This window comes from Sinohyriopsis cumingii, chromosome 17 (assembly GCF_028554795.1).
Source record: "Sinohyriopsis cumingii isolate HCF-2022 chromosome 17, ASM2855479v2, whole genome shotgun sequence".
Classification (NCBI taxonomy): Eukaryota; Metazoa; Mollusca; class Bivalvia; order Unionida; family Unionidae; genus Sinohyriopsis; species Sinohyriopsis cumingii.
This window is the reverse complement of record NC_142977.1, coordinates 12315946-12338599: the sequence shown is the minus strand read 5'-3', so window position 1 is coordinate 12338599 and position 22654 is coordinate 12315946. Positions and strand designations below refer to the sequence as shown.

The window sequence follows — 22654 nt, the reverse complement described above, 5'->3', positions numbered from 1 at the left end:
CATGTAGAGATGAAGCATAGCCAACAGTCGGAAGAGAATCGTAGTAAATCTAGGTAAAATGATCACTGTTGAAGCTCAAATCACTATATCACTAATGCAGGTTTAAGTAATCAATACGGGAACTAATCCAGGTTAAAGTACCTATCTTACCTGTTCAGGTGAGATAAGTTGTAGAAAATATTGTCGCAGTTGTGCAGTTGGGACTGATAAAGTCTTAACTAGTCCCTATTGCCGATTCAAAATCGAATTGACAGTATTTTTTTCTATCTAAACAGGGTCGGATCCAGTGATATCTTTTACCGGAAAGTGGGAATGGCAGCATGGAAAACATGTCAGCAAAAGGCCTGTGGGTTTGAATTCATAGAAGCTCTTGCATTTTAAGCGTGTGCAGGGCAGGATTTTAACCATATCACCGTAAAGAAAACTTATTGTAGGATGCATGTCGGTTGTTTCGGGATCATTTTAGGAGGGGATGGGGAAGTCCCGCTTGCCACCTGGATCCCTCTGTTAAACAAATATTCCCTATAATGTCATGTTCCTCAAGAATTGGTCGCAAAGTCCAGAAGTCCACAATGTCCGTGGCAGAAAGCACAAATATGACCAAATAGAGAAAGACGCGAAACCGACGCGTTGTAAATAAAATCTGCCACTTGCCATTCTAATCTCTTACGCGTATATTCAGTTTCATAATTATACCCTTTTTTAGTTGTATGTAAGTGCCAAAAAGACTGTACGAAGGAGGGATTCTCGTAAGCACATTATCACCGGCAAACGAAAGTGTAGACACGAATGAAAAAAGATTACTGGAACAAAAAGTATTCCTATTAATTTGTTCCAGGAATTCTTCATCATGTTCGAACCCTGTTAACCAAACCGTTTTTCTTTGAAGATTTCCAGCAATTCCTGTGACATCCGTTCTATATCGACTTACGTTTAGTAGAACAACCATGCCAGTACATATTTCAGATACATATCAGCCAGCTGTTGGAATAACCACACACGCGAAACTGTTTAAATTCCTTCTTCTAAATTTGAAAGTAACTTAAACGTGATGATTATTGCATCAATGACAATCCGATTTGCATCAATATTTATCATTTTGAACATCTCAAGGTATCCTTGAAGATTTTAACTTTGTATTGCCTATTGTTGTTTGAATTAACTTCATCTGGTTGAACATTTTCACCTTTTATGACCCAGCTAGGTCATTGTAGTCGCTTTCATAAACAATCTGCTTAAAATCAGATCTACACAGTCATACATGTAGATCTGACAGACACCGATAAACGTACATGTTTTGGTGGTATTTGGAATTTCCAGTCCAATTATTTTATTACCCTATCAGGAAATGTATTGCAAATTAATTCTTATTAGGAAGAGTTATCGTTAGTAATTATGATCCGATAAATGTGTGTCACTTTCAAGCATTTGAAAGTTGTAATTTGATTGGTGAACCACAAGGTCAACAGAACATGGCCTCTTATTAGTATCCACCAGACCTCCACGTAAGACTGTGGAGATCCGATTTTAATCAGGTTACATTTTCCATGTGTACTATTTAGCTGTTAAACTGATTTTTGCGAAGTATTTTATGTTTCCACTCTGGTTTTACTATGAATGAGTAATTCCCAACATCATCAATTTCATTGTTTTTACCATCTGTCATATTCTAGAAAATCGTTATTTTAAAACAAGCAATAACCACGAGCTTTTGTATTGCTCGATACTGCAATATATGTATTGTTTCCACCATTTATGTTATCATAGAATTGTCAGCTGGTTTCTAACTGAGAAACGATTCATCATATCCCATCCATTTCATTAGCTGATGGGGTGTTTGTTTCTTTGTTTCGTTCATGCTTTATTGAAACTCCTTAAACCTTTTTATGTTGTGTTTCGTGCTGAGATAATTCTTGTTCGTAAAGCACGCTCACTAAATATCCACTCCATTCAAGTCTTCTAGTTTATAGACAACTGGATAACAATACTTTACCTGATTTTGAATATCTCTTCTCTTAAGTTGGGATGGGAATCGTGTACAAAAAATTGTTTTATATTTAGAAATGTATCATGTACAACTGATATTTCCGTGATGTGTTGTGGCATTACATAAAATATGGCTGACTCTCCTTTCAGTAACGATTTTGAATAGTAAAAATAACATAACATGTATTCATAAATTTTGGTCACTATATGCATCAAAAGTATATATTGCAAGATACTATGGAAAATATCATTTTGATAGCGTTAATATAAACGCTTCGTGTTCATTTAAAAAATAATTATGTGCTGTATTATAATAATGCATATTGCATAGGAGGTCGATGTGGAGGTACTTTCAAGACAACGAGGGGATCTCTTATTAGCCTTTATGTAACGCAATGTTTAATTGTGAGTTGTGTATAATCAATTTTATATCTCTCAACCGAGAAAAACAGTTCCTCCACATTTTTAATTATTCTGATACTATTAGACATACACCTGGAGTTTTCTAAAATTTGTGTTACGTGTTGCTCGTACGTTTATTCCTTCGTGAATACTTTAGAAGACAGTGAATGGAATATCCATGCCTCAGCTATAATGTTACATATATCTGATTTAAATGATATTTATTTTAATTGAATTGTTTGTCAGTTTTAATTTTTTTATTCTATTATTATATGCTATTATAATGTAAATTTATTCACTGGAGATGATATTTTCCAGAAAATTAGTTGACCTGGATCATTCTTTCGTAAACACCAGGTGGTGATCTAAATATTGACCTTGTTTCAGAATTTGTTGCAACCTTCGTAAACAAGTTCTATTTTATTTTAAAATTATTGGTTTTCGTCAGGATCAATTTTGGTGTTTGTGACAAAACACGATCACGTGACCCTCTTTCCATTTCGTAATTACTAGGAATTTTGCAATTTAATTCGAGGATTATTCTTAGATTATTTTTGGATTTGATTCTTGAAACCGTAAGTTCTTCTTCTTTTTTATTTTTACATAATTTTTCCAGGCAAATAAATTATTTGTTAAATTTTAAAAAGCTTCACTTTCTCTGTGTTACTGTTTCTTCGAGCCTAAACACGTAACACTGGTGTTATACAATCTATGACCAGAGATTTCTGGAATCTTACACGACTGATAGAATGTTCAAATTCATTTCCCATGGTATCTTATTTTAAGGGTCTACAAATATATATTTAGTAAACAAAGAACCCGTGCGAAACAGTCTTTCTGGAATACCGCTCAAAATCAGTTTTTGCTTAAAATCCTAAATGTACGTGTCTAATTTCCTCTAATATGGTAGTTAATAAGCAGTTCATTCAATTATCGTTTCTTTGGACACGTTGTTTTTCTCCGAACATTTATTGAATATGTTTATTGAGATACATTTCTTTCGATACGTTCTTTGGGATACATTTCTTGTGACATTTTGCAGCATCTGGATTTTTAACATCTGTTCTCAGGGCGCAAATGTATTTTAGGTTAGAGAGGGTTTTTGTCTCGCTGTTACTTTTCAGGTCATATTTACCCACCTGTGACATATCCTCTATTAGATTTTTACTAAAGCTATCGGAACCATCTTTAGACGAGCGGGTTAACATGCATGCATACATGTACTAAAGCTATCGGAACCATCTTTTGACCAGAGGGTTAACATGCATGCATACATGTACTAAAGCTATCGGAACCATCTTGTGACAAGCGGGTTAACATGCATGCATACATGTACTAACACTATCGGAACCATCTTATGACCAGAGGGTTAACATGCATGCATACGTGTACTAAAGCTATCGGAACCATCTTATGACCAGAGGGTTAACATGCATGCATGCATGTAGTATTTGCCACTATAAGAATAGACTGACTGAAAGATAAATTGATGGATGAACGGCAGCAGTTTTACATAAATGAAATCTCATTTCCATCGGTTTTGAAAACCTTTCTAAGCATCAGTCAACAGCTAAACGACAATGCGTCTTTGCAAACGTTCCTCTGATTTCGAACCAAAAAAATCATTTAATAACTAGTGAAAAAAGAAAATTACACTTGCTTGTAAATGGCACATGTAATAAAATATACTAAAGTTAAGCAAATACAAAATATCATATTTAAACAATGTAAGTATAATAGATTTTATTGATATAAGTCTTTAGATACAACAAACAATTTACATCAACTGCTAAGGTTAATTTTCTTGCACAAAGAAATATATTTTTAGTGTTATCATTGAAATTCATTCCCAAGGCGTATAAATGATAAGGACCCACATAGCGAAAGGATTCTAAAATCACGTGTCAACAAAAATGAATAAACAAGCACCACACATCTTTTTGTATCACTTTTCTGCTAAAGAACATCTAGATGCCTCAGGACCATTCAATACCTGCTAATACCATCTGCATAAATGACTGTCAATTGCAATTTAAAACAAGTTATATCGACTAAACTTCAATTCAGTGAATGTTGTAACAGACAATATTCTTTAAACGTCAATTCAATGAATACTGAAACAGACTATAGCCAATGAACATCAATTCAGTGCATATGTAAACCTACTATTCCCATTGAATATCAATTTTGTGGATTTTGAAATAGGCCAAAAACCATTGAACGTCAGTCAGTACGTCAGTATCTATTTAATTCCTGTATAGATACTTTAATTGCAACAGACGTTGCTTGTTCACTGTAAATTTGCGTAAGTGTTATCAAACCTAAACAGTCTTAAAGCGTTAGTCCCTAACAACTACTCTATGATGCAGTTTTATTATTATTTGACTCGTTGTTACTGTCATTGGTCTGCTTCCATTTCTACTATGCAGCACAATAATAGTATTTCGTTAATTTCCTACGGCTTTGGTCCTGTTCAGTTTTACTCTAAAATGCAGTAGAAATAGCATTGGCTCGATCCTTTCTGGCTTTGGTCTGGTCCAGATTCAACTCTACAATGCAGTGTTACTGTTTTGCTCAATTTCTTCTGGCTTTGGTCTGGTTAAATGTCTAGTAAAGAATGCATTATTATTACTTGAAGGCTCAATTTCTTCTGGCTTTGTTCTGTGTTCTTTCAGTTTGCTTCGAAGCCTCCCTCTATCGGTAATGCAATGCCATTAAGATTGGAAGCTTTGTCACTTAAAAGGAACACAACTGCGTTGACAACATCCTCTACATCTAAACGAAAGAAGGTACATTGCGTGACTGATAATGCATAGATGCCTCCATTAATACATACGTCTTGCATGCGATCTCTCTCGATCTCTCTCTCTCTCTCTCAGGGATATCATTCTATAGTGTAACGTCTCCACGCTTTTCATGTTTATTATTATTATTATTATATATATATATATATATATATATATATATATATATATATATATATATATATATATATATATATATATATATATATATATATATGAAAGCCTGCACATGTATGTGCAATTATGCTGAAATATATATTCAAAAAGATATGAAACAATCGAAAACTCCACAAAATACTCATATCGAATGTCCCATACACAAACAGCTGAAGGAAAGTCTAAAAGTACTAACAAAATGTTTAAATGCATTTTATATATGATTGTCCTTTTCATTACATCGCGAATGCAGTCATCAACAAATGTGTTAGGTTTGTAAATAACTAGGTATGTAGGTATAAGAGCATTAAAAATATTACAAATATATTCACGTTTTCCTTTTTCTACTTATTGAAATTTTCACGTTTTAAGTTTATATTCTTATACAATAAGTAGACACCAGTAAGTTCAAGCCTCAAAAAATTCCCAAGGTCTCCCATAGTAATTATGTTGTTTTCCTATTAAAAAAAGTAACGAAGTTTTATAAATCTGGATTATTTACATTCAACTCATTTCTGAAACGATAAACATGCAAAAGAATGACAGAACTTGATTAAAACAGCGGTGTATGAGATTTTGAGGACTTGAAGTTTTAAAGTGTATTAATTACACTGGCTCCTGAAAATAAGAAAGCAAATAACAAACAAAAGCCATTTCAATTAACGTCTAATATCTTTTCAAATTAAAACTTTTGTTGCATAATACTACGATTTGCAAATTGACATAAATAACCTAACCACACACTGTTACTTATTAAAGACTAAAGACTGGGATACATTTATTTTTATTCTTAACTGATTATTTAATTATTTATGGTAACAAGATCACATGCATGCAAAATAAAAGTACACTTACAAGTTTTGTTAGCAATAAAATAAGATTGTGATATATATATATATATATATATATATATATATATATATATATATATATATATATATATATATATATATATATATATATATTAAAACATATAGCCATTGTGACGTTCTAAAAGCATTTACAAGTAGACGTCCCTTCATTCCTATTCTAAGGGTTGTCGTTATTGCAAATGTTGTTTGGTTTTTCTTGTGTCATACAACCTTTATCGTATATTCTCCGAAAATCATACTTGCCTGGGAATTTGTTCATTGGAATCCGGGAAAGAAAATAGTCCAGTGCCCCAAGAGGAAGAGTAGCGACTGTGGAACTCCCCATTTCTGTCGATGGAACCAAATGGGGGTGGACAGAATTGACGCGGATCTAAATAACAAAGAAAGGTTAATTGGGTTCGTGAACATTCTCTGTCTCTGTCTCTCTCTCTCTCTCTTTCTCTCTCTCTCTCTCTCTCTCTCTTAAATTAAATGGGTAGTACAGTGAAGATTAGCCAGGAAACCTTGGATTATATTACTGAGATTCAAAAATAGACTGTTGGCTCATATCCACGTTACATGCCAACACAGGCACATCAACACATTCAGCGTTGAATTTCTTTTGGAATAACACTAACGTCTACTAAGAACTTCATTAGTTAGGACTTGTATTTCAAATTCTTGAATGTTTTGTGATATAATTCGCAATACCGTGTAGTTAGTTTTACATTTTCACTTTGCATTCTGGAAAATACCTACTACAATCTATTCATTTCTGTACTATTCATTTCTATACTATTCATTTACATAGTATTCATTTCTGTACTATTCATTTATATACTATTCATTTCTATACTATTCATTTCTATACTATTCAATTCTGTACTATTCATTTCTATACTATTCATTTCTGTGCTATTCATTTCTATACTATTCATTTCTGTACTATTCATTTCTGTACTATTCATTTCTATACTATTCAATTCTGTACTATTCATTTATATACTATTCATTTCTATATTATTCATTTCTGTACTATTCGTTATCAAATATATCTTCGCCTCCATTTTTTTCATGTCTCTGCTAATAATTTATATCCAACGTATCGCGTGCTCCAGTTTATTCATGTCTATATCTTTAGAATCAAATGAGTTGCCACGCTGCAAAATAACTTCATAGTGCTTAAATCAATTATCCTCAAACAAGCTTAGTTGATTTGGAAATTTGGTCACTGTCAGACATGGTAACTTATATAATTCCTGGTCGAAGTTGTTTCCAGGTTTTAATGGTTAAAGTGATGAACTGTACTGCTGTTTTTGCTCACCGCTTATTCAGATTTCTATTCCAATTTTATTGTGTATACATATTTTCCTCTTCCCAGGTTTGTTTGAAATCAATGCTCTCATATCATTTTAAATGTCATATTTCTGCTCATTTTAAGTGCGATTTCTTTAGCCATCGGATATATATATGAGCTGCATAGTAGAGACACGGCTAGAAAATTACATAAGAGCAGACAAACAATATACAATAATAATGTCCTTATTATTAAAAGGATAAAGATATTGAGCATTAAAGCTTATCTATCTATCTATATATATATATATATATATATATATATATATATATATATATATATATATATATATATATATATATATATATATATATATATGTTGTTTGTCTGCTCTTTGAATCTAACTTGAAAATATATACCTGATCTAGCGTTGTGTTCTTAACAGAAAGAATATCTCCTCTAATATCGTCATAGTACTTAATACTGTTGCCTGATATTACCAAAACATTCTAGTAGTTTGAAATAATGATTTATGTAAGATTCTAGCCGTGTCTCTACTATGCAGCTCAGTGGTTGGAGGGCCAGACGTGCGACCAGCACAGTATTCCATGGCGTGGCATCTTCCTTCAGTTGCTTAGGAATGATATAGCCTTATTTGTGTTTTGCGTCCTAAAGAATCAAACATGCAAACAAGCCATTTCGGGATATACAATATGTAGATCCAGAAAAAGAGCTGAAATGATTTAGTGGCATAGTTTGTTGACGGGAAATAGAGACAAGAAACTATACTTTCTGATATCCAACAGATATGTTCTTTTGCAGGGGTGTTTACGGTAAAATATGGAGATAATCAGCAATACATCAGTTGGATTGACACCTTACGTATAATAATATTAATACAGATGATATCACTGGACAACAAATTTTTACAAAAGTCATGTTACTGAAATAAAATTAGTCAATTCTTATCAATTTTTATGTGCTGAACACGAATATGACAGTCAAATTGCAAAATTGGCTCTAGTTTTTTTGTAATCTGCAAGAAATTAATGTTTACATAACGAAATGCATTCCAATAGTAAAAGGTCAACTGTAATAGCCTACCTATAAAAAATCAAGTCATTGACTACATCTTAGATTTCTTCGCCTGTCTCTTGTACAGCTGTTCGGGAGCATCTCTGAGGAGTGTCCAGCAGTAGTCAGCCAGCATTGTAGTGGACCATTTTCCCTGGTATCTTTGTTCCATTGTTGCGATATCTTGATGAAAACGTTCGCCGTGTTCATCACTAACAATACCACAGTTGCTAGGAAAGAAATCCAAATGGGAATGAAGGAAGTGAATCTTTAGAGACATATTGCAGCCAAGTTTCTTATACTTCATCAACATGTCTTCTACTAGTTCCTTATAGTTTTCTGCCCTAACATTTCCGAGGAAGTTTGTAGAAACTAGGCGAAAAGCATTCCATGCTTGTTTCGCGTCACCTTCCAGCAAGTTGTTGAACCGGTCATCTTTGAAAAGCTCTCGAATCTGAGGACCCACAAAAACTCCCTCTTTAATCTTTGCTTCGCTGAGTCGAGGGAATTTTTCATGCAGGTATCGGAATGCTGGCAAAGTCCGGTCAATGGCTTTCACGAAGTTCTTCATCAAACCTAGTTTGATGTGAAGGGGTGGTAGCAAGATTTTCTGAGCCTCAACCAGAGCTGGGTGTTGGATATTCTTCTCTCCAATGGCTACATTCTGCCTGTGAGTCCATTCCTTCCTCATGTAGTGCATTTCCCTTGCTCGGCTATCCCACTCGCATAAGAAACACATGTATTTTGTATATCCTTGCTGCAGTCCCATTAAAAGGGCAACTACCTTCAAATCACCACAGAGGTGCCAGCTGTACTTGTTATACTCAATGGAATTCAGTAGCTGCCTTAAGTTATCGTATGTCTCTTTCATGTGGACAGCATACGCTACTGGAATAGATGGAAGAATGTTTCCATTGTGCAAAAGCACAGCCTTGAGACTCAGTTTCGAAGAGTCCACAAATAGTCTCCATTCTTGTGGGTCATGAGTGATTTTTAAAGCATTCATGAGGCCCTCAATATCGGAACAGAATATCAGATTACTTTCCTTTCTGAAGAAAGGCTCCAATTGCTGGTGGCGCTTTCGATATGCAGTAATTGTGACATCTTCTTCTAGAAGATTCCATTGTTGAAGTCTTGATCCTAGCAATTCTGCCTTGTTCTTTGATAAGTCCAAATCACGAATCAGGTCATTTAGTTCTTCCTGTGTTATTCTGTGTGGGGTTGATGATGCACCACAGTGAAAATCTGGATCACTGCATGCTGATGGACCAGGAGAAGAACAGGTCGACTCACCTTTGTCTTCGTCAGATGAATCAAGAGAATATTCTGCTGGAGGTTCTGGAATAGGAAGTCCCTCACCATGTGGAACTGGTCTCAATGCAGACGGAATGTTTGGGTAGACTATTCTCGACTTCTTTCGCTTCGTTATTCCGCCGGAAAGAGGAGGAACCAAGCAGAAGTAACAGTCATTTAGGTGGTTGCTTGGCTCTCTCCACACCATTGGGACTGCAAACGGCATTGATGACCTTTTGCAATTCAACCACTGTGAAAGCTGTGTTGTACATGTAGCACAGCATATATGCGGAGCCCAAGGCTTGTCTTGGTCACCAACCTTGCATCCGAAGTAAAGATGATATGCCTTCTTCACTTGAGAATTGATACTTTTCTTCTGGTTGGCAAATGTCACTTCCCCACAAATATAGCAAAAATTGTCCGCGGTATTAACACACTTTCGAGGCATTACTGTTCTTTATTGTACGTAAATGGATAAAATAATAAGTTTTATGTAACAGTAGCTTGAACTGTCTCGCACAACGTCTAAAATATTTTAAATGCTGAACCTATCTGATTGGGCTTTATATAGTACACTGCTTACGTCAGCTTCAGCAGCCGCCTGGCATTAGTATAATAGGCCTACACATGTATAGTACACTGCTGACGTCAACTTACTTCAGCAGCCGCATGGCATTAGTATTGCATTGCATCAGAAAATGATGCAATCAACTGTGGATGATGTGAGCATGATGGTATTATGCAATGTTATATCATTATTCCGGATGTTGCTGCAGTCCTACTGGAGAAATTTACACAGTGAAACATAGAAAATGAGGTATATGAATATCTTCAAAACGAGAGCCAATACAAATTTTTCACGGTTATATTCGTGTTCGGCACACCAAAATACTACAGATTAGGGCCTTTTCAAGTCAGTAATGATTTCACTGTTGACCAGTGTAATTAAACATAAATGAATGATGACCTTATGTGGTCCTAGTTCATTGGCCATGACTTGAGTCAAACTGTCCATGGCTCCTTTCGAAGAGCAATAAGACCCTATGTTCCTAAAGGCCCTTCTGGAAGCAACACTGGACACATTGACAATAGCACCTCCTTCTCCTCTTTCTACCATGCCTCTGGCTACAATCTACAAAATTAAAGAGAAGGTGTTGGATTGCATGATATAAGTTACAAAGAGTCAGAAATTAATATTTAGATCCCTATCACAATCTTTTGTCAGGGTAGCTTGGAAGTCCTCTTTTACTTGCCACTAGAAAAACATGCTAGCTGCGGCCAGCATCTAGCACAGATGCCCTATATTACTCTATTTGTTAGTATGTGAGCGGCAAATAATACCCCTCGTGCAACTAGATACTCTTCAGTGTCAGAAAACGGTTTTCCAATGCACTTACTCTGTAAAGAAGGACAGCCCAAGCGATGCCTCACAAACGGGCTGTTATGTTTATCAAGACTTTTGTTGACAATCTTTCCATATATCTAGTATTTATTTATGTAAACACCTTTCGTAATGATCACAAATTGTTCTCAAGTGAATTTTCCGTTGATTCGATGTTGTCATATGATTCAGATACTCGATACTCATTTTCCATTGGAATATAAACCAATTTGAATTAAACAATACATTTTGTACATACACAATTTGTACAACAAACAATGGCAATTTAGACATGTATGAATGAAATAACTTAAAGGACGTACAAACGTTACCTGAGAAACGTTGAAAACAGCCTTAAAGTTGACATCAAAAACTCTGAAAGAGGAATCAATATGTAGATAGATAGATATAATGTTTATAAATAAATATTACTCAATAAATATGTATAATGTATTATTTATTTAATATTATGAATTGATAAATAACTGAAGCTTCTACACAATCTTTTGACTTAAAAATATTTTAAAAATGTTTATTGTTTCTACCATTATCCCATTACTAAATACAAAATATACTGCTTTATTTAAACTATGTTATTTCAAGGAATGAAAATTGAATTATGTCTCCTACTACAAATTGTAACCAGAATTGCAATAATGTTCTAATTTAAAGATTAAATTTAAATAGTAAAGATAAAATATAAAAAAATAATATAAGATAATAATTTTTAATAAAATGGTTACAAAATAAATAATATGAAAAAGAAATTACAATGTAATATACATTTTTCATTTATATAATAATTTTGTATTTATATTTTTGTCAGTATTCATTTACAGTGTAATAGTCCACCACAATACCCACTATTTGCAACACACCATCGAAGCAAGAAAATCCGAAAGACCCTTTGAACTTACTTATGAATATCATCCAAAGGTTTAGAATTCAGACCTTATGGATAAGATGTGCACTTGCAATGAGACCAATATGTTTACTTTAACAGACGTTCCATTTCAAAATTAACAATATCCATCCGCTGAAATGGAAAATTCTTTAAAGTATGGAAACAGTCACTGAAGTGTCCAGCGACATAATACTGTATTGATGTATTGGGCTTTCACGCCATTTCTCAGCGCTTATACATGCTATATATGGCGGCCAGTATAACTAGCGCAAGAAGAACCCGAGGAAAACTCCGGTCACCGATCCACGAGAAGCTACTAGCGTGTGCCTCACATACCCACATTGACTAAATCCGAGACTCGAACCCAAGCTGACAAAGGATGGATAGCAATGGTCGGTAAAAGCGAGCACTTTAGACCACTCGGCCACCGCAGCACAATGAGATGAAAATTGTTGATTTATAAAAAGACTATGAACCTCAAAGATTTCCAAATTAGTTCTAAACTAATAAGGACGTCGTTTACGAAGGTTTATCAACTAATTGTAATAGACCCAAGAGTTTGCCAAACCCAAAAAACATTAAGGATACATTATGATAATAATTGTGCAAAGTCATATGTTATTTTTTTGATCACCTGTAAAAAGGTGTTATACAATATATTGTAAAAACCATTCCACAAATATCTAAACGCATGAACCAACCGTGAGTATATCAAGTGCCTGCGTGAGCCCGGCTTGAGCCCTAATGACCACACATCAAGAAACTCAAATTTCCTCTTGTTTCACATTTGAGTGACTATTATTCTTTTTTTCCCTCCATTCGTATATTACACCATGCAGTAGAAAAAAATTTACTTGTACCTCAAATGCCGAAACAAATATACCCAAACATATCGACAGAATTCCCTTACAGAAGTTCCATTGCAAGAAATAATCTATGATGCCATAATGGCTTGTGAATACAATTCATTGCGATGACTGTTCCTGTAAACTGTCTAATTAATCGCCGAGAAACATCTATCCAGGATAGAACCCTGCGCCACACCCCAATAATCAATAAAATCTAACTGTTCTAAACTGAGATATACAAATAGCATACATCTTAGGCTGATCATTATAATGTTGACCATTTTCAGAAAGAAACTTGGGAAAGGACAAAGAAACGCGTAAGTAGAAAGATTGGTTGTAGAGTTATTTGGATTAAGTATACTACGAATTTGTTGTTGTTTTTAAACTGACAATAAAAATAATCCACCGAGCAGCAGGGAAGTTCTACAGACCAGACCGTTCCAACAAAAAAAAACCTTCTATGAGAACATTTTCTGCAGAAACCTCAGAAAACAGAAATAAACCTTTCCAGAAAAACTAATTTGCATAAATTCGACCCTTAATGCAATTTTTGTGTGCGAATTATGTCATTCTGGACAATAGAAAAAATATGATTTTTCGGGGGGGGGGGGTGGGAAAATGATTGGGTGTCGATGAAGTTTGCAAGAAAAAAGCTGCAAATGCTAATTTTACTTCACAATAAAACAATATCATTGAAAATAAGATGAGTCGAAAAACTAGCACAGTTGGAGAGCCTCATTCTGCAAGATTAACACGAGAAGAATTAGCGGCAGTAAGGAAACTCATTCCGACAAAAAAATTATTTAAGAAAAAAGTTCGTGAGTATGATGATTCACAATATCATATTGGTGAGGTATCGTCAAAATGGTTGAGTCCAGTCACTGGAGTTATCGAACAAGTCGCATATGGCAAACAACAAAAGGATAAGGAACTTAAAGATCTTGGGCTTATTCCCATGACGAGAGATATTGAGCAACATACCCAAGTGGTTCCGGGTCAACTTGAGCAAATTCGACACGAACAAGAACAAACACGAATACAAGCGCAAGCGCAAGCACAAGCACAAGCGCAAGCACAAGCGCAAGCACAAGCACAAGCGCAAGCACAAGCACAAGCACAAGAACAATTGCCGCAAGAACAACCTCAAAGTGAAAAAATAAAAATTTCGGGTTCCGATAAATTTACCGATGAAACTATCGCAAGAATAAAATCAATGAATCCGGATGAGGTTGTAAAATTTACTGTGGAAAATTTTGATAAAAACAGACGAAAAAAACTGATGAAACCGGGTCAATCCGAGAGAGTAACATACACAAATTGGATAAGGTGGATATATTATGTATACAAGAATATCAAAATAGTTAAATTTAATGATCCAGAATATGCTAAATTTATTCTTTTGGTAGGTAGTTATGAAAATATATACAAATCTAAACCATTATTGCTATCTTTGTCTTCATTTCGCAAAGTTGAACCCGAACCAGAGAAAGTTGAATCCGAATTTACAAAAATTAGACAAAAAAGAATCATGCCATCAAGATATTTTACCCGTGATGCTCTTGAAAAATTTAGTGACGAAGATAAATTAATTCAAATTGTTAGATTTGGTTTTATGGAATCAGAAAATTATTTGAAAACAAAATATCATGATTTAAAAATGTCAAGGGAACAATGGATACCCACTGTGTATTTTGCTTCTGTGGGAAAACCTATTGATATCGAAGATCCCGATTACAAAAATTTTACAAGAGAAATAAGACAATTAGATCAGGAAGAAATATCAAAATCGCCCGAAGAACTTGAAGATGAACCTGAAGATGAACCTGAAGATGAACCTGAAGATGAACCCAAAACAGGAAGTGGATATACCATCTGTCCTGACAGTGTTGTCAACGACGTATCTCGCCTCGAAGTATTAATCGGAGGAAAACGAGCTGGAAATAACTCTCGTGAAATAATCAACGAAGCCTCAGATATTTGTCAGCGATTATTTCGTGGTGGTATCATTGATTCTCACATTTACAAGGAACTCGTCGATGAGCTTATCGATTAAAATAACACAATTGAAATAACATGATTGTTCACAAACATCAGCGCAGACCAAGACAGGTCCGCGTAGTTAACTCTCGATTGCCCGTGTACAAATATATCCACGGTAATGGATTCGGCGATATTGTTGGAAGTCTCGTTACGCGAGTAATACCTAAAATTGGACCAATGGTAAAACAACTAGGATTGAAAGCGATAGGAAAGATAGGTGAGACTGCTGTTTCTGGTATCGGTAATTTGGCTAGTAAAGGCTTCAACGCTATCAAAGATAAAATATTAAGTTTAGTACGTAAAAAGCAACCCGTCAAATTACCCATTACCAGTGAAATGCCACCTGAAGTCAGTAAGGCCATAAATGATGCGGCAAATAAAAAAATAAATGATCTAGCACAGGAAGCTGCTATAACAAATCTAGCGCAGGAAGTTGCTAATACAAATCCAGCAAATACAAGTTTTGTTTCAGGTGATGGTCTTCGTTTTAGACGATATTATTAATAATAAATGTTCGCACAAGTGTCAAATGAAGTATTTGATATGGACGAGCCAGTAGGTAGGGATACATCAGTGCGAGATTTCCAGTATTTCTCGTACGATACAGTTGAACCCAATTCAAGAAATCGGAAGGAAATACAAGTCCACGATACAACAAGATATTTTCTTCCATCTGAGGCTTATATCGAATTTGTTGGAAGGCTTGTTAGGACAGACGGTACCGACTTTGGAGCGGATTTTAAAGTTGGATTTGTTAATAACGGAATTATGGCACTATTCAATAGCGCCATTTACATGATCGATGGAAAGGAGATTGAATCAATTACGAATAACGTTGATATAGCAACGACGATTATAGGATTAGCAAGATACTCGGATGATTTTACCAGATCAGCCGGTCCTAGTATGATGTTTGTGAAGGATAATACTAATGACCCCGATCATTTTCCGTATGTCGTCAGACAACCGAATAATCGTGCTGATCCTCCTGTTATTGCTCAAGCTGTTGGTCCTACTCCTTTCGAAGATATGATAATTAGCGTTAATGATCGTTACAACCTTGGATTTAATGTGCGAAAGAAAATGTTAGTTGGAAATAGTCGAAGATTTTCCTGTGCAATTCCATTATCTCATATTTTTGGATTTTGCAGACATTTTAGAAAAGTTATTTACGGAGCAAAACATACGATATCTTTCGTTCGAGATGCCAATGATGACAGAGCCATCTGGCGAGCAGGTGGTGCAGCAGCTGATATCGGTAGAGTTGTCCTTGAAAAATTTACTTTGTGGATGCCAGCGATAACACCATCGATGATCATAGAAGAAAAATTATTATCATTTATGAATCAGGGAGGAAAATCCATAATGTCTTGGTTGACAACGATGACTGATTCTATCGAAAATATTAATATGAACGGAATATTTACTTGGCGAATTGCGTCACAACAAGGCTCGTCCGCACCAAGACATATCTTTGTTGCTATACAAAATATGGCTAGATACAATCAAGAACATAGTCACATGATATTCGATAAATTTGGGGCAACAAACGTATCATTGAGAATAAATGGCCAACAGGAGCCATCCGAGGAAATAGCTATCAATTTTGATAATTACTCCACGGCACGCGCATATCATCGATTACTAAGTTTCATGGGACGCGATCAAAATATTGATACGGGATTGCAAATATCACAATTGGATTTTAATACTCTCTATCCCATCTATTACTTTTCCCTGGAACATCTCGATTTGGTAAAACAGTCGGTTGTCGATATTCACTTCAAGGCCAGAATTAACACACTTGGACAAAACGCAAAAGCCATTGCGGTTATTCTCAGCGATAGAACAATGTTTCTGGAAGGCATCAGCGGTAGAATGAGAGTCATCGACGCGCCCGTAGAAAACATGTAACAAATTCCAAATTTAGATTAATCGGTTATTAATATGCCATACGATCACGTCAGCGTAACTCTGACTCCCGGTCAGATAAAAAAGCTTCAATCGGCAACAACAGCGCGACGAGGTTTAAGTTTAACCTTAAAAAGCAATCAGCTTCACGGTGGACCTAACAAACTATCGTTAACTAAAAATCAACACGGATATTTCACCAGAGCCAGATCAGCAAATACTGGTATTCGCTTGAATCTCTCGATAGGAGCAATCAGAGATATGATCAAAATAGGTGGTATTTTTCCTTTATTCGCCGCTATTCCAGGATTAATAGCTGCAGCGGCCCCCGCGATTGCAAAGGCAGTAGGATTAGGTGCACTTGGAGGGATAGGTTCCGCATTAGGAAGGAAGGTCGTCGGAGGAAGATATCACAAAAAAAAGGGAGGGATATTCCCTCTTCTCCCCCTTCTCACAAAATTGATGCAGCCGCAACAAGGATCAGGCCTTTACCTAAGACGACCCCCGTACGGATCCGGTCTAAGTCGAGCCTACCAGCCTCAAATTTAGATTTAATAAGTGAAGCAAAAAAAAAGAAAATAAAATTTTTCAGAGGCGTATTTATGCGAGATCAACTACCGGATAAACCAAATCCTACCGAGACAGGAATAATAAACCTCGATAAAAATTCCGGCCCTGGCACTCACTGGGTTGCTTACGCGATTAATCCTCGCGAAATCATTTACTTCGACTCATACGGATTAGCACCGCCAAATGAATTTATTAGGTATGTGTCAAAACTAAAACTTCCGGTTTGGTATTCAACACTTCCAACACAAACTCTAGCAGATCCACCAATATGCGGCCCGGAGTCAATTAACGTCCTTGATGCAATTTCAAAATCATCCAATCCTTATCGCAAAATTTTATTTGAATATACCGTAGATAAATATCATGGTTGACATTTACGGTAGATCTCTCTTCAGAAAAGAAAAAAAAGATGCAGTCAACATCGATACATCAAAGTTTGCAACCAAGAGTGATATTAACAATCTTTTATCGCTGTCAGAAGTTGATCCTGGTGAAGTTGCTGTATTTCAAAATGCAGAAGGGCGATTACAAACTAGCAACGTCAAAATAACTGATATAATCAAGCGAGACGAATACCGCGATCACATTAGTCAGTTTACTCGCCAATCGGAGATGGTATTAAAATCTATTGCTGATATCGCCGATATTATAGCAAAGTTACCCCTGAAGGCCGATAAAGCATTACACGACGATCTTCAGGATAGAATGACAAAAAGACTTAATAGGCTAAATAACGACCTTAAAAAACTTGACGATGTTTTAGATAAATTTAGCAAAAAATTTGACGAGAATATAAAAACATCCAGTGATACTTCCTCCGCCGCAAACGAACTAGCAAATAAGAAAGCCGATGACGATCTTAGCGAGAAAATAAAAAAAATCAACGAGGAAATTACTAATATTCTTGCCGAAATTAACGAAGTAAATATCTCGATGAGTCAGAAAATCGATAAAACATCAATCGACGATCTCAACAAAAAAATAAAAAAAATCAACGAGGAAATTAACGAAGTAAATATCTCGATGGGTCAGAAACCATCGATCGACGATCTCAACAAAAAAATCAACGAGGAAATTATTAAACTCGGTAATGTTGTTGTTCCTGAATTTACCAGGGGAATTAACGCGATGCAAGGACAAATAAAATCCATCAACGATGAAATTAACGTGGTACGTGAATTAGCGCGTCAAAAGTTAGATACATCAACGTACGACGAAAAAATTCAAGATTTAAACACGAAACTTCTCGCTACAATAGCAAAGATTGACCAATCCGTCGATAAAACTGGTCACGCCACTGACGTAAAGCAATTAGGTAAGGAAATTATCGAAATAACCACAAAAATATCGTCAATGAACCTTGGAAGATTATCGCGAATTTCGATACCAAAGGAAGTAGAAACAAAAAATCTTACTTGTAGTGTGCCACTTGTGGTAGAGGTACGAAAAGAGGCATGGTGGACACCCGTGAATAACACATTTAAATTTAAACCGCCAATTAGTGGATATTATCGAATATTTATTCAATCTCCGATAGGTTTTAAAATAATAGCCGCAGGTGGTAAAATTTTTGGTGAATTTTTTAATTATATTATGTACACAGGTTACGAGAATACATTTGTGCTGGAACCACCAGATAGAACCAATATGGGACCAATTGGTTATAGTATAGTTTTCGAATATTTAGCCGAAGATATTTCGGATTATGAAAGGTTATTTTTCCCTGTTGATTTGGAATGATAAATAACTAATAAATGAACGCATCTGATTACCGTTACAATCAGGCGCGATCATGGCAAGATTCGTTGCGAAAACAACTTGACGATTATCAAACAAAAATAAATAAATACCAGCGCAAATTAGTTATCATTGATGTTGCAGTGTACGCAGTATCAGCTGTGGTTGTCGGCGCAGGAATAATATTATCCGCGGTAACAATGATAGCGCCAATCGTTGCAACAATAATAATCTCGTCAACAACAGCAATCGCGGGTGTTCTTAATATCATCGCGAAAAAAATATCATCGTGCACAAGTGAAAAGTTATCTTCGTACAAAAGTAAACTAACTAAAGTTAGTGACGCGTACTCGAAGTTATCATTGTTACTTTCTGAAAGTCTCAACGATGGTATTATATCCGATCTAGAATTTTCTTCAATGATTAGTATTTACTCGGAGATTGAACAAATGAATATTAATAATGTCCGAGTTAGCCCAGATCGTGACAAACACGACACCGCCGACAACAACGTTAATATCGCTAAGTTCAACGAAACCAGAGTTTAGTATTAATTTCTCAACACCAATTAACGTTAACGAAATTGCATTAACACAATTGCGCGTCTACAACAGCTGGCCTAATGTTAGATCGAAATCATTCGGTAATTTGATGCCAAATAATTCACTTGTTTTTGCAAATAAAAATAAACCCGATGGAACGCCGGATTGGATCGTTGTTGGTATACCAACGGGCAGTTATGAAATTGATCAGCTGAATAATGAGTTTACCACTAGAATATCAAATTTAACCGGCGATGCTACTCCGGGAATAAAGATATCTTCACATGATCCAACATTATCGTCAATGATAGAAGTGAAATCACCGTACGTGGTAGATATTTACCAATCATCGATCAGGAATATATTAGGTTGGCCCGAGGTCGCACCTCTGATAAAACCAAAAAAATCGGATGTTATTATTCCAGGTTGGTATGATGAAACCCTTCCAGAACTACCGGAACCAAAAAAGGAAGATTTTACAACCGACGAAGGATGGTATGGAGATATCAAACACAAACCTTTGATCCACAGCGCCATCAATCTCATGAACAACCACAAATTTAACCTGGTAATGTTCGCTTTCACTTTTATTAACGAAAGAATTCTCTCGTGGTTACCTCTTCCTAAAATCCCCCCGGATGTGAAAATCTTCGACGCTACCCACATTAACAGGATAATAGCCCCCATAGACGGTATCTTGGTAAGAAGAACCCTCGACGAGTTTATTCAAGAACACGAATTACAATTAAATTTATTACGCGGATCATTTCATGAATGTATCCTAAATAAATCTGGTTCATGTAGCGAAATTATAAAGCACGTGAAGATTTTAAATCAGCTTGCGAATGATATTGAATATTATCATGATATGTTCATTCAGGCGATAGTCGACGATATATCAATTGCTGGCTATGTTCTCCCTATTAGCAAATTCGAGTTGATCAAGAACTCGGGTGAGAAACAAAAATTCATGAGAGTATTTGAATTAACCGAGGAAACACTGCCAAATTTCAAATTCCCCAATTCTGATTTTGATGCGATGAGAAAATCCGTCACTGATACCATTGATGATTTATTTCCGAAATTACATGCCGCATGGACCAAAAAAATACATTCAGAATTGATTCTTAAACACAATAACGATCCTGACAAAGGTGGACGGCACATATCGCCGGGTATCGTTAATATAACGGAAGTTATCGCGATTTATCTTCACGCGGATGTTGTCGAGGGTAGCTATAATGTTGATTCGTCAGTGTCGAATCAAGCGAATCAGGGTTTTATATTGTACTCATTTTCACCTAGCGCATCTCCTGGTTATTTGATAATCAAGGAACCAATGAATCCGTTTTACCTGCGATGTCATAATCGATTTTTGTCAAGAATAAATTTCAAACTAACGGATCAGAAAGAAAATTTACTTGATATACGAGGAGAAACTGTAAGTATCAATTTGCTAGTGAAATCGTGAGAATCTTTGATTCTTGAATCTGTATCCGTGGGAAAAATAAGCGAAAAAAATAAATAAAATCCAGGGAAATTTTCAAAATTAATATATTTTTTTAATTTTTGTTTTTTTTTGTTTTGTGGAATTAGGAATCGGAAGATTCCCTAATTTTGTTTTCATCGACAAGTTTTTTCAACTGTCTGACACGCGAACTTGTAATTTTTCGTGATTCATATGCGTCTGATAAAATCAATCTAGCTTTCTCCACTAGCGTTGATAATTTAACGAAATCCTCGATGCGATCATCGTTGACTGTAGCAAGTGATTGATACATCGCAATTTGGATTTTCTTTATTAATTTGTATTCGGACGGCAGTGTGTATTTGTATTCGAGTTTTCCTTGAACAATCGTCTCGAATTCTGATCTGATTTTACTTGTATCTAGATCCGATGGAAGATTTATTTTTTTTCTCAAGTCATCGATAGCTTCGATGATATTGCTTATGATTTGTTCGTTCATTATATTAATTTTGTAATATTCAATTATTCTTCAAAATCTTCGTTATCTGAGTCTGGTATTATTTGGATGTAGGTGAATCTGATCCATGCGTCGGAATTATATGAAAATGTAGCGTGAATTTTTCCTTCTGCTACTCGCCATACTGTGATGGAATTAATTTCATAATATTTTGCAGCAGCATTCATTGATTCGAATGCAAGTTCTTCACCTGTTTCCTGATTTATCGATTTGACAGCTTTAGCGAATCGTGAACCACCTGTATTACCAAAGGCGCAATTTTGACTCTGGGTTATCGCTCGAAGGTTATTTAGTTTGTTATTGAGTTTATTTCCATCGATATGATCAATAACAAGTCCAATTTCTATTGGTCCCCGAAAACACTCGTAAATGAATCTGTGATTATAATATCTTGTTTTGGTTTTGCGGGAGGCGGTGAAGCTGAGATAACCCGAATTAACAACACTACCAATACAATTTTTTGTTTTGATGTGTCTGACATTACCATCGGCAGATGCCTCGTATCCAATGATTGTTGGATGTGATCTATATTCGTGTGTAGGAATCGTTGATTTTGAATCCATTATATAATATTTATATGTCTAAATCGAAATTTGCCTTGAATCTATTAATATAATCTTCTTCACATTTTATCACTGAGGAAGATCTTCTTTCATAATATCTCCGTAACTCACGATATTTTTTTCCACCACAGGAGAAACATAAACGCGTCTTTCCTCGGGTGCCAACTTGACAAACTAAACATCGCTGTGGTCCTTTGCTGCCTCGTCGAATTGCATATATATGAGCGCCGCAATATTCACCTCTGCAGGATTTGTCGCATGATTTTGTTGATCCGACTGTTATCCATGAACATTTATTCATTATATTTAA

General features: G+C 35.4%; 1 protein-coding gene across 1 annotated transcript in view; it reads right to left on the bottom strand.

Moving 5' to 3' along the window:
• Nucleotides 1-4116: 4116 nt before the first annotated feature.
• Nucleotides 4117-22654, bottom strand: part of LOC149777760 (L-xylulose reductase-like) — a 35709-nt gene continuing 17171 nt past the window's right edge. The window contains exons 4-8 of the mRNA XM_089940441.1: nucleotides 11577-11619; nucleotides 10831-10995; nucleotides 6431-6590; nucleotides 5959-5966; nucleotides 4117-5260 (exon numbers count right to left, since the gene is read on the bottom strand). Of these exons, the coding sequence (XP_089796567.1) occupies nucleotides 5060-5260; nucleotides 5959-5966; nucleotides 6431-6590; nucleotides 10831-10995; nucleotides 11577-11619 (577 nt within the window). The 3' untranslated portion in view covers nucleotides 4117-5059. The remainder of the gene's footprint in view (nucleotides 5261-5958; nucleotides 5967-6430; nucleotides 6591-10830; nucleotides 10996-11576; nucleotides 11620-22654) is intronic.